The sequence below is a fragment of the Strongylocentrotus purpuratus genome, unplaced genomic scaffold, assembly GCF_000002235.5.
Source record: "Strongylocentrotus purpuratus isolate Spur 01 unplaced genomic scaffold, Spur_5.0 spur5_scaffold_6, whole genome shotgun sequence".
Classification (NCBI taxonomy): domain Eukaryota; kingdom Metazoa; phylum Echinodermata; class Echinoidea; order Camarodonta; family Strongylocentrotidae; genus Strongylocentrotus; species Strongylocentrotus purpuratus.
Genome location: NW_022145612.1, coordinates 1910035 through 1924393, shown reverse-complemented (window position 1 = coordinate 1924393; position 14359 = coordinate 1910035). Strand labels below are relative to the sequence as shown.

At 37.1% G+C, this 14359-nt stretch overlaps 1 protein-coding gene across 3 annotated transcripts in view; it reads left to right on the top strand.

Annotated features, from left to right (window-relative positions):
* The first annotated feature begins 11943 nt into the window (after positions 1 to 11943).
* LOC100889554 (arf-GAP with GTPase, ANK repeat and PH domain-containing protein 1) overlaps positions 11944 to 14359 on the top strand; it is a 56188-nt gene continuing 53772 nt past the window's right edge. The window contains exon 1 of one of the 3 annotated variants that reach the window (XM_030973480.1): positions 11944 to 14319. In XM_030973480.1, the coding sequence (XP_030829340.1) occupies positions 14130 to 14319 (190 nt within the window). In that variant the 5' untranslated portion in view covers positions 11944 to 14129. The remainder of the gene's footprint in view (positions 14320 to 14359) is intronic. The other 2 variants (XM_030973481.1, XM_030973482.1) reach the window with 2 other exon arrangements.

The following is a 14359-nucleotide window of genomic DNA, read 5'->3' as shown; positions in this document are numbered from 1 at the left end:
CATAAACGAAATAGGGGCAATGGGTCTGTGCATGACAAATTGTGATCATTGAAGTACTTGTAAACCAGACAGTGACAACCCAACAGACCATGTTACTTTGTCTTTCATTACAGACTCTTCGCTTGACAGTTTTAATTGGAACTTTAATCAAAAGCTGAATTGATTATGATTATAGTTTAAATAATGGTTGAGGTTTCGATTAGTGATAAATCATATGATATGCATTGTATGTAGTCATGTACATTGTGTAATTATGCAAATGCCCATCCTAATTCAAATGATTGATGCTGTTTCACTCCACAGTCTTGTTAACAAATGAGGCATACCCAAGTGTGAAATTAATTAATGTAATGTGGATATTGTAATTGTCAAGAGGGCAAAGACTGGTTTTAATATGACTATTATGGTAATGTTTCAAACTACTCAGATTGTTATCATTCTTTGACTAGAGCTCAGGGTGGTATTTTGGGGGGCTCAAATCTAGTAATCCGTCAAACGTTGAACTTTGGGGGCTGTTAGTGTAGACTATTGACCATGTGATTGAGGATGATGGAAGATGGAAGTAGATGAGTCATGGGGTAGAGGGAATACCAAGCTACTGAGGATGTGCCACCTCTTGCTTTCAGTTTCCTTTTCATAAACCCCCCTATTTTACTCTAACTCAAGCAGATTCAGATATTAGATGGCATCTTTGTTACATCTGATTTCCTCCCATCATCTGTCTCCAGAGTCCCTGTATTTACTTTTGTGACTGGATTATTTTCTTTTATCATAAGGATCATTTTCTCACTATTTGATCTTTTATTGTCTCCTTTTAACTAGTTAAAAGCTTTTTCTTTAGCTCCCACTAGCTCTCTTCCTCCCCTTCCATTGTCTTTCCCCCCACCCCCTCTCTCTCTCTCTCTCTCTCTCTCTCTTTCCCTCTCCCTCTCCCTCTCTCTCCCTTCCCCGTTCTCCCTCTCCCCACCCCCTCACGCCATCATATCGCCCGTAATTTCTCTCCTTTCTCTCCATCAAATACGTTAGGGGTTGTAGGCAGTCCTGACTGATATTGCAAAGCTTAAACTCCTTTAATATTTCATCATAATCCCAGACATCAAAGTGTATCCGCAAGCCAGTTATCTCATGAGTTTCATCCTCTTCAATGTCTGTGCCCCAGTTTTCCCCGGAGTGATGCATTCCCACGTCCAGTATAGGATTACATAGAAGCTTGTCTCTTCTTCCTATGGGATGAAATACAAATCCCAACTGGTGACATTTTCAGATATTCTGTTTTTTTATTCAGTATGATGCAGGTGCTTCATACCTAACATATTTATTATCTGTTGCAAATTCCTTTTACTTGATTGAAAATCAACAATGTCTAATGGATACAATGTAGCATGATCTTAAAATGTAACATAGAATTTTGGCGAATTAATGAAAATTGATTTACTTACACATTACCTTGGGGAGAGATTAAATTTCCTCAATATTTTGATTTTACTGAATGTTTCCTTCTTTCTGTGAGACTGTCAACTTTATTCCAAGCAATACTGTAGCTGGTGTTCGTGTTTCTGAAAGTTTCCAGTTCAGATTGTATTCTGTATGAAATCATGTCAACATGTTTACCGGGTACCTGTTTTTTTTGTATAATGTAATCAGGTCAATATGATACATGCATGAATATTTGTATTTATCCAACCAGATGGGTTTATTCATTGACAGCTGATACAAGTTTCAATCCTTCATTCAGAGTTTCAGTTTAGTAAAAACCAGCTGCCACTTGTAGAAGTTTGCTTGTTATTAATAATAATTCTCTAAAAGATTCCTCCAAATACCCAAATGTCTTCCTCTCATCTTTCATCATAGGTTTCTGTTTTGTGCTAGTCATTCCATTCAGAGTTTTAACCTTCCTGAAAACTGAAATTGAAGTTTGTCCCCACCTCTATAGGTCTCTTTTTTATCAAGGGAAGGCCACATCACATACCTACTTTATGTTGCTTAGATGTCCATTAATCTGTGTGGTACCTTTCTTGAGCCTCTCCTCCAACCATCTCTCAACTAGACCTGCCCTCGCATTTTTGTCCTTGCACTCTTATAGCCATCCTGCCTTCAATTCCATTTTCAATTTCATCCCCATCCACTCTCCCTCCCTCTTGTCTTAGCATCCTCTTTGAAATGCCCGTCTCTAGTCTAGCAATGTCTTGAGACTCATAAAGTAAACATAGGGGAGCCCTTGAAAAATGATTATCTGTCAGTACGGTTAATTTCATGCTAGCTGAATATTAGGTCAGTGTTGACTAAAGGGAATCCAGGGCAGCCTAGCCTAGCCTATCTGGTGGCAGCTAAGACTGTACCTCCTGCATGCATGGAGCTGTGTCCTGTTGCCGTCTTGTTTGGTGATCCTGTGTTTAATGGAGGTGTCATCATCTTGATTAGGAGCTATTCTTCCTGGCTATGTTTATACATTTCTGCTTGTTTTGACGAGTAAGAGCTTTAGTGTACATCAGTATTGTAAACAAGTTAAAGAAGAATAATATTATTCTTTATCCAGGAAAATGTAGGGATCGCTCTGAAGGTCAAAGAAAGTTTTATTGAATGCAGAGTCAACATGACAATGTTCACTTCACTTCATAATCTGAGATCTTATAGTCAGTAGCTCTGGAACCAAATAGTTTGTATTTTGCCCTTCTTTTTGTGTAATTATTAACACTCAATAGTATTGCAGTGTATAAAGCCACTATATTATGACAATGATGTGTTGTATACGTTTCACTTACCGTAATTAATGGTGTATTAACCGCACCTTTTTGCCGCCAAAAAAATTTCAAAGTCGGGGGGTGCGGTTTATACACGGTACACCCAAAAAAAAAAAAAGTTTTGATTTATGCCCCTCCACCTGGCGCTATGCCTGGCAATGTCTCCTAGCTCAGTAATCGGTGTGTTGACTCACCACTCGGAAACTAGAACAACACTCAAATTTTTCTGTCATCTTGGTTTGAAAGTAATCTATCTGATAGATTTCAATATATAGTTTATAATAATAATTCCTCCAATTTTTCTTCTATTACACGGCATACCACAAGGTTCTATCCTAGGTCCTCTACTGTTTTTTAAGTCGGCCAAAAAAAAAGTCAGCCAAAAAAAAAAAAAAAAAAAATACATGAGGGCGGTTTATACAACGTTAATTACGGTACTCATTCGTTGTATACTACATGTACATAACTACAATCATAGGTAGGGTCCATGTAACAATGAATAATCCCATTCCCATGACATGGACATTTGAAGATCGTTTTCCCAAGAGAATATTCTGACTTGCACAGTTGAATTCTAAGCCTAAGCTACAGGATATGTCTCAAAACTGAATATGTGTCATGAATATTTTACAGATGATGCAACACCCTATGAATTTTGAAAGCATGCATGATGCATAAGGGTAATACAAATTCTTCAAGGTGACATGGCATGGAGAGTCCCTCCAAGGCAAGAGGGAAAATTATCATCCAATCTCATATGCTGCATACTTGACATACATGCATGGTTGTTGAGTGTGGCTTTATACATTCTGTTGTTTTTCAAAACAGAGAATTCACCTGTGTGGCATTTATCAAATTACATAAACTTGTTTTTGATCATTTTCACTTTTGATATTCTTTCATGGAATGTATCATACTTGTACATGTGTGTTTTGAAGAAGGTATCGATAGAACCAAATGATGGGGTTTGTGATATATGGGACAGTCGGTGAAGCTCAAAATATGTCATGAATTTGTGCAAGGAGCACATGGTAAATGAAAGAAGATTTATTGCTTCAATGACAATGATGTGATAAGTATCCTCAGATAAGCTATGATTGACTGGTCTTTATATTGACTCTCCACAGCTGCTTCAAAAGATATACTAGGCTTACTAGTCCAGGCTAATATCAATTTTTCTGAAGGGATGTTATTCTTCCACTTCTACAGAATATAGACATGTATATTTTTGATATGATTTTTCAACTACCCAGATTAAGTGATTCATGTTTGAGTAGAAGTTTCTATAAAACTTTCATTTCCATCATGATTTGCTGCATGTATCTGGTTGATACTGCTTCTTTTATGCATTTCAATCACATTGAACATTTTAGGGGGATGTCATTCAAGTCCTGATGATTATCAGACTTATCAATAAGGCTGCGACGGGTAGTCCAATGCTCGAGTACCCGCACGGTTGACAACTACTCGCGTACGATTTCTCGTACCCGAATATTCGGCTGCAAAAAAAAAAAAAAAAAAACTGTCCAGGCCGACGCTAACCTGTGCCAGGGAGAGCGACGGCCGCTGGTATGGTACCATCGGTAAAAATGTTTCCCAACTCAAGCACTGTCAAACTCACCACTCAGAAACTGGGACCAAATGTCAGGATTTCTGTTTGGACTCAGGGGAACAATGGATTATTCTGCCATCTTTGGTTTTTAAAACAGCATTGTTTACTGTTATTATTATTATTATTATTAAATCGGCGCCTTCAACTGCAACTGGAAGTAAAATTGCATGCGTTTTCGGACCTGGGATACTGCACCAGTGGTATGGTGGTGGCAAAAAAAAATCAAAAATCAAAAATCAAAAATTTAAAAAAAAATTAAAAAAAACATGGCGTCCGAATATTCGAGTATTCGCGTGTAGCCTGGGAGTGTACTCCGGTACCTCATTACACTGTTGTGCACAGCCTTACTATCAATAATACGCACAAAAAGATTGCCTTTCCAAATCTCCCCCCGATCTTCTAGAGCATGATACTATTTGAATAATGAAGACTTGCATTCAATTGAATGGCTATCTAATTGATCACTTCTCCCCAGAATGTGAATTCCTTGACACTGAACTTTGTCTGAAGTCACACTTCATTTGATTGAAGATGTGATGAGCATCTCTTGTCACCCCTTTCACTTCTGACTAGAAATCATATTAAACTTGGCCCAGTATGCTGTTATGCAGGAATAACCTGAGGCAATGCAATGCATGCACATGCACTGACAACGATGGATGAATAAGGAATGCATCTTTATTGCTTCACTCGACTTGTACCGAATGAGGATACCCCCCCCCTTCCTTGCTCTCCCTTGCCCTATGAAAGGATTCTTAATTGTAATAATTAAGTACGTTGCATCTATAAGCATACAAAGGTAGGGAACAGGGTGCACCCCTTGATTCAAGTTTTGTTAGGTCTAACCAAGGTTTTTTTATTACGTACTGTCACGTCTTGTTGCGTTCACCCCGTTTACTAAGGCCTACTAAATTTTTCATCTGTGACTGCCGTGACAATTTTTTTGACAGTTTAAAAATCTGCCCTGGCATCCACGGCAATCACGGCCTGTAATGTTTGCCCATTCCGTCGTCCCCCCCCCTCCCCCCTCCCCCCTCCCCTTGTTGTCTCACATCCATTCCATTTGTCTACGGTGGCCTGATACCTGATTGCCATGGCCGCCGGGAACATAACGTAAACCTAGCATAACCCGATTCAATATCTGCTACAAGTGTAAGTTGAAAACATGAAAACAAAAAGCAATAAAAGTGGACAGCCTTGACCTGACCTTGCACATCTACAGTGCTCATCTACATGTTCAGAAAGCAGAAAGCATTCATTATGAAGTTGAATCCCGCTCCATAATGACATTCATGAAATAGAAGCAATCATCCATAAAAAGTGACCATATCCTTACCTATTGTTGCTGTCTTTCATAGTTGGAAACCTTGGACTGCTTTTTATTGATCATAAAAATCATAAAATATCAGACTATGAATATGTCTGATAATAACAATAATTATAGTGGGTTTTGTATAGCGTTCATATCTGTCATATCTGTCATACTTGACACTCATGCCGCTCCACATGGTGATAAATGGAAGTTCAAAATGAGGCTACACTGGCTGTTCAACTATGTTATCAATGTTGTTAAGAACAGATGGAGACTGTATTCATGTGTCACATTCACATTGTCTAGATCCATGTAGAACTAGCTAATCATTACAAATTAATATGGAGTGGACTTGAGTCAATCCAAGGAAGCATTGTATGTTTGCAATTATTTCATTCAGGGTTCCATGCTTATTTTTTTTCACTGGAGTTTTAAATTTAAATTTTAGTGTGAAAGGCTGGCAGGAGTTTAAAAAACCCACACTCTAGAAGTGTATGCCAATAGTTGCTATGCAGCTATCGGTGAACATTGAAATGTGAGAAAGATTGACACTTTTTGGTTTCAGTGTAAATGCAGCTCATTTTAAATTTTCAGAACCTGCACATTCACCAGATTAGTTTCATTATTTCAAGCCATGTTTGATGAATGCGTAGATATATTTTTGATATTTTAAAATTAAATCCATTAGAGTTACAAGCTTTGAAGTGGACTTAAAAATTGATTTTGAAACAATATTTCTCAAAGTTGAGTATCTACATGTATATACATTGGACATGATATGTCTATAATCTTACTACTTACTACCCTGGCATTTTTTTAAAAAACTGTTGACTTCCTTTAAGAAAGAAAGAAAGTTAAGAAGGAAGCGTATCAGCCAGGGGCTGGAAATATTACTTCCTCTTTCCTTTCACCTTCAGATCAGTGGCCGTTGGATCACATAGATATTGTTCTATGGGTTTTAATCTAACGATAGAATTATTATCTTTTAAGACAACACATTATTTCCTGAATGGCAGGCAGACTCATATGAAATCAAGTACACAGACAGTATGCTTTTCAAAGGAATAATCCCACATGTGACACAGGAAATGCCTTGCTGTTTACAGAGTGTGCTTTGAATGATCTAAAAGTAATTTGTGATCAATATTCATAGATACATTTATTTGATCATTTACATGTATATGTGCAGTTTGAAGGAATTAACGTCTCAGGCAATGTTCATGACAATTTTGTTTGTGATTCATACATTTTCTATGATTGTAATAATTATTATTGTTATCATGGCCAATCTAATGTACAATGTACAGTACATACATGTAAGCCATATTTGAAATGAGTAATTTATGCCCAATAGACTGATTGCCCATGATGTTTTAATCATTAAAGGCAGGAGTGATGAAAGTCAAAAACATTTTCTATCTAATGTGGCATATGTTCTACCTATTTCTGTTTATCTCATCAGTTAATCTCTCGCCAAACTCATGCCTAGATCAAAACACCCAGTGTAGAATGATGCAAATAACATTTCCTATCATGTCATGATTTGAAGAACTTTATTATAATGGCGCATGCATCTAAAGAGATGAGCATCATGGCTTACAAGGTAATCGTTGTTTGCAGTCGCAACAAAACCTTCTCAGTCGTAGTGTGTGTCAGAATGTGAACTAAGAGATTATGCTAACTACACAGTCTCGTGCACCTTATAGTCTCTGTAGTACAGCTGTTTATGACATAGCCAGAGACTGACCAAGCTAGGCTCTGCTCAAGACATTATGGAATTGTGTTTAAATGTCAAATGAATGTGTCTGTGACTGAAGACTAAAGTAATGCCTGGGGTAATGCTCATCAATGGAAGGTTCCATAAAATCATCACTAGTAATAGACAGGGACAGTATTGAGTAGAGCTCACTTTCCCTAGTGTACAGGCACAAACCCATGTCGGTCATAATGCAGAACAGAAGGTCTGAGACTCTGAGTAAGAAGACTATACAGAGACCGCAGTTCATAAGCCTTGTACTGTATCTCATTTGACACAGTAGTAGACAGACGGAGTTAGGCTCAGTTCAAGACTTTATGGGATTTTGTGCAAGTGTCAAGGTGGAGTATGGTGCCTGCAGACTACACTTTGCCATTTAGTGTTGTGTGTGGACGTAGGTTGTTCTCCTCAGACAAGACTGTGATGCACGTAATGCTTTATTCATGAAGTTATCTGCCATCGGGCTTCAAATGAGAGGGTTGAAACTTGAAAACATGTACCTGTTTGTAAACGTATCCTATTACACCCAATTCTACTGATAAGTCATACTTTCTTGAGTAATCAAATTTATTAGGTAACCAGTACCACCAGTACGTACTACTGATGAATATGGCACAAGGAATGGATCCAGTATATCTTTATTATGGATGTAAAATCTACATATGCTTTCCTTTGCTCACTCCATTTTCAATGAACTTTCATTTCAACCTTTTTTTGTTCAGAACTCAAAATGTTTACATTTCATACGTGTAGAAGAACATGGCAAGTTTCCAAGGAAATGTTAGAGTGGATGAAATTTGAAACTCCTCATAATTAGAGTATATACTTACAGTATCCTATGGATTATTGTTGCTAGCTACGTGCAGTTTGTCCCTATTTCTTTGGTGTAGTCTGGTATTCTCCCACAGGCATAGAACACCTGTACTTGAGAATATAACTTGACATAGAAGAACTTTGACAATCTTGAGGAAATGGAGTCTTGCAAGTGAAGTGTGATGATGATAATAAAATCTAAAAGCTCTGTGTGGTAGTAGCAAGTATCTGAAATCCACTTAGTAGATTTTCAACAAGAAATTAAGTTGATAATTAGGGAGATACATGTATCAAGTCCAAATGCTTTTTATTGGAAATCAATTCAATGAAACAACAAGATATGAATAACCACCATTTTAAATAAATTTGGCGGGATTTGTATTTGTTATTATTTAATGTAATGCGCATCAATTTTGTGCATCTTAGGCCTTGGCATTTCTTCGAGTATAACCCGTTTTTTTTTTTTTTTTTTTTTTTTAGGGGGGGGGGGGGGGGGGGGCGGTGAGGGGGTTAAGTATTTGCATGCATTTCATATGCAAGAATATCATATGTTATATTAAGGGTATTTACCTTCTTATGGTGAAGGTATTAGTGTGTTTGACTGGGATTTGATTTGTCATTATCTTTTGAAAGTTCATTTCAGTGTGTTTCAAGTTCAGACTAGGAGCTCTACATGCTAAGGCAATTACTCTGTTTACTATGTAAGTGCTGTAATATACATGCAGGCCGGTGGACATAGCTTGCATACCACACTCCTCTAGGCTTGCGTTTGATGATGGTTTCAGGTGTATATGTCCTACAGCTGTCTTAAACAAGATATATAGGAGGATAGGGTTGATACAAGGAGTGCCCTTGGTTGACTGTACCTATGTTCAGACTTCCCAGAGTTCACTGTATAGATATACGATAAGTACTACGTTTTCCTAGTCTAAACGTTATATAATGAACCGTATAACAAAACGTTGTGCCCTTTTGAGCATTCTTTCAACCTAAAAACTTAGAAGTGAGCAGGGCTTATGATGTGCTCATACTGATGCAATTGTCCTCTTCAAAACTAGATTCTTTACACAATGAATGTTGTTATCTAGTCTACATTCTTTCGCTATACAATGATTCTTTATACAACGTCTCTTTATACAATGTTGTCATCTAGTCTGTACCCTTGATGCTTCTTAATACTACATTCTTTATTTGTGTTTGATACACATTTTATCTAGTGTGAACAGGGCAATAATCGTTGACCTGGTGCTATGCCAAGTTCATGGGACAATTCCCCCATTACCAGCCTTCTTCCTGACTGACTGCTTATCAACTCCGACACATGTATGTTTGTGAAGGAGGTGATGAGAAGGGAGCCATGTTGACTCTCTGTTCTATCTCTACCTGTCCATCAATGATACATCATTCACACAAGAGCAGATTCCTATCAAATGTGTATCAAGAAACCTTCAATAAAGAAATATAAAGAGTCATTGTATCGTGAAAGGGGTGTGTTCATGGGATAAGTATTAAGGAACACAATCGTATTGAGGAGGGAGCATCATAGAAAGTGTAACTTATGGGTGGGTCAGCTTGCATGTTATGTTTAATTGAAGCTTATGTCATAGACATTCTTCTAGTGTACACATTTGCAATTTGCCAGTTTTATCATCATGCAACTGTTTTTGTAGGATATGATGTTCACAAAGGTGATTTATCATGATTCTTTAGAGAAAAAAAAATCAATAAATAATTCTCAAAATTCATTTTTTTTTCCCGGACACCCATAGGCATACACAAATAAAAACCAATTACTTATCACATACACATTTATCTATTTGATTTTCATGTAGTTATATGATATATTTGGCAAATCTGAATGGGGAGGGCATGTGATAACCTCTACAGATAAATGGAGTTCATCTCCAGGTTTCATATTTGTAATGTCTTATCTCAGTAAAATGGTATTCTAAGGACCTTCATATGAAGAAACCAACTCTAGCATCTTATCAATAAGAGAAATCCACCCCTCTCCCTATCTTTCTCTGAGATAACCTTTTGGAAAGGGTCTTGATAAAAACAATGAATACAGAGATGTTCAGATTAATTTGTTTACTCCGTTATAGAGCAAGGTGACATGTCTTGATAAGTGATAAACAAGGTTGGCATGGACATTTTCTTCAGATAAATAATGGTTGTACAGTTGTACTTTGCTCAGTCAACAGTTGACATGCTGTCACATCTACATGCCTTGTATGTTAGGCATGATACCTTGTAGGTTGCATGCCTGCAAGAAATATTGGTTCTCAATTTTCTTTTTTTTTCAATTCAGCTGAATAATTAAAACCAACAGCCAAATACATCTTTAAAAATAATGGCTTTAGGATGTTTCTGACAAATCATGTGTCATTTCAATAATTCAATTAATTATGAATTTACATGTACTAACCATTTGGGTGGATTATTTCAGGATTGTATAATGGTATACATCTATAATGTATATATCTCATCATTGTAACAAAATAATATAATTTGTTCTCACTAGGGTTTTAATGACTTTATATTTTAAATGATAATGTTTATGATTCACCAAGTCAAGGGGGGGTGGGCAGAGAAGGGTGATTGGGAAATAAATCATCACCCCTGCTGTAGCATCAAGTAGTCACATTTAAAAAGCTGTACATATCCAAATGTGAGGTGTACAGGTTGAGCTCAATTGACCCAGCCCCCAGATTGTGTCATGTCTCCCTCTACTGTTGAGATGTAGATGTTTTATTCACTTTCATTGAGCTTGGTACATACAATTTTTGTGTGGTTTTGTCTATGTACACGTTAATGGGGAAGATGGTTTTGGTTTTTGTAATCTCTCCCTGCTGTATTCTTGAATCTGTTTAATAGTTCTACAGTGTATGTGAACTACATTGTATATTTTATGGATTAGCTGTGATTCTCTCAAAGAGAAAACAATCTCTCTCTGAGTTTATGTATGGAGAGGATTATTTATAGAAATGTTATTTGTCAAATGATTAATCCTGTTTGTAATCCTTTAAGTTATAGGACATATAAATTTGGCATTTTAAAGGAGTTCAAATATACCAGCACTGTTTCTAGTATATATTTTCAATTTTTCTATGAGCAAGAGATTTTAGCTTTTTGGTCATCCAAACCTTAATAGGAACTCAACCCCTCTCCCACCAAAACGGACAGTTCTCTTCTTTCTGAATTCTGTCACAACTACCCGTATTCTAGAGTTATGTTATGGTTCTATTCACCGACTTCACACATATTTTAAAGGAAATGTCTTATTCTTTTTTAATTCTTGCTTCATATTTCATCTGTTTAGAGCTGAAAGGGCATTCACTCATATCATTCTACACAGAGTTGATGCCCTTCTGTCTTCTAATGGTGAATTTGCAGATTATCTATTCTATACTTTACTTTGGCTATTTCAAATGCACTATATCAATTATGGATTCATGAATCATGATATTTCCTTCTGATACTTCTCTGTACATGGGTTGCATTATCAAACAATGAGTGGTGCAACTCTTTCAATGGTATGATATTTGATCTCCTCTCGAAGGTCCATGGTGAAAAATGATCTCCTGCATGCTATCAACTCGTTGTGTGATATGCATGAAAGAGACATTGTCAAGAATGGCATGCAACAAGGGGGGGGGGGGAAATGGCTGTTGGAGTAAAAAGGTTTGAAGAGAAGGCATAGTCCCTGTGAGACTGAGGAATGAGTCATAGACAGAATGAGAGCATTCATGACACAGTGAGTGTGAGGAGAGGCACTGTCAATCATCATTAGGGTGTATTCACACTCGCTTCAGCTCATCTCAAGGGTGGTCAATCAAACTGAGCATTTCTTGTTCAAATTTTGTTCTTAGTTTACTGAATTTTGAACCTAATATTGTTTTGCTGATATTCAATGTGAAGCAATCATGCTACATTCATAGGTTATGAAACTGGCAGATATTAAAGTCTCTGAACTTTTACTCATAGTTTAATTTGATTTTAAATTAAAATTTACAATTTCATGTGTCTACTTGTATCATTAAACTGCTTTTACATTTCATTAAAATCATTTGATAGAAGTTACATACTAAGGCTAGCAAAAGGTTTGTGATTTTACTTCTTGAAGTACAGGTGCATGTATAATTTGAAGTAGCTATACTTGTATGCATTGATGCTTCACACATAATGATGTGCCTTGGAAATATGATTGAGTGATTCATTGGGCTTGGGTTGGTTAAAAGGAATTAACGGACATGAAGTGTCAATCAGTGTGTCTTTTATATATCCTAAATTCATTTACACATAAGTACCTATTAAACCGTGCATGTTAATCATTTTCCCAACAGCACAATTGTTTTCTCTGTAAGGTACAGCTATGACTATGCATTTTAATCTGTTTTCCTCCATTCCTTCCTCATTATTTTGATCAGTCTGAAATCACATGTCAGTGTGCTCTACAGATTTTCAGCTCAAATCTCAGTCAGACTAGAAAATGTTGACCTGAAGCACTTAACTCACTGTGTATTTCATCTTTCATATATCAGAAAACAAGAAGGGATGCTCAGTTTTATTATAAAATTAAAGCACTGATGCTCAAATCTGTTGTCTGTTGATATACATGTTCTTCTGATTTCCCCAAATATATGCAGTCCTTTAAGAAGGGGCCCTTAGTCATAAAGTAATCACTAGCTCTTTATTAGACTGCGATAACAACCAGTTGGCACATAACAAAATTGAGAAGCATGATGATTTCATTCCTCTGGTACTCTGTCAGCTGATATCATCAACTTGACAGCTACTGTATTACTGTCAGAGCTGGGTAGATCCTGATGATAATAAACCCACACAATCCTTACCAGCAGACTGCCCTCACAGCTACTTTATTTACATTCTGTAGCAGACGACGCTCCTACCCACACACACACACACTCATGTTCTCCCATCATCATCTGTGTGTCTGTGTGTGACAGATGCTTGGTTCAGAGATACACAAAGCCTGATATGTGCTGGTTATGTTGGGGACTTGGATGACTCAGTGCTCCCGTTTGTATTCACGCCGAAGCTTGCCAACGAATGCCGCTTCCCCCATCGAATTACCCATTCATCGTTCTGCCCTTACTCACTTCTTCACTCCTTTTCCAGCTTGAGCTGAAGAGTGGTTATAACATACCAAAGCTTAAGTTATCAGGCTTGTACACTTTTTATTTCATTCGTGTTGTTTAGTGCCGGAATGATGAGAACTTTTTATTGGTATGGATTCATTAGCATATATATTTTTCATCCTGAATTGATTTAATGAATTTTTAATAAAACTTTTGTGTAGTATTACATTCAAGTTCTTTGTGGATCAGAATGAAGCGGTACTAAGTATATCACGGAAAACGCTGGATACTTCTGCATTTTGTTCTTTGAATGCATGATGGAGCAATAAAACTCGTTCTTCTTGATAAGGCATATTAAATATTTACAATGCACTCATGGATATAATACTTCTATTGATAAGCGTGCTGCGGAGGCTTTAATGTGGAGGCTTCATTCCAAATACGGAACAAATTGTTAGTGTGTGATGTACCGCATGATTGGTTGTATCAATCGCATGGATTCTTTCTTTATACCTGATGCAACTTAGCCTGAAACTACTGGAGGTGTTTTGATGAGACATGACCATTCCTATTTCCAACCATTCCAAAGGAAACATGACATAACGTCCATTCAGGAAATGAACATTTATGCTGCAACTGCCATCATGGATATGTACATCCACTACCGACTTCAAAATTACTGTATACTCCAATGTATATACCTTTAGCCAAGTAAGAAAAGTCATTCCTTTTCTCAGTCCATTCCAGAGCAACATTTGTATATATTGTGTGTACATCAACCCAAATAATCAAAATGATGCGAACATCTTTATCCAGCATGGTGCTATCTGAGTCTAGCTCCCCCAATGGGGTCGACGAAGGGGCCAAAAATAGTGGTAAAACCGGTGGAGGTAGCTCATCCAGGAGATCATTGAGCTTCAGACGGAAGAAACGCAGCCTTAGCTGGAGAAAGAACAGGTGCCTGAGTGATATAATCAATGTCGGTAAGGATCATAGGTCTTCATTTCCCCTTCAATCTCAGCC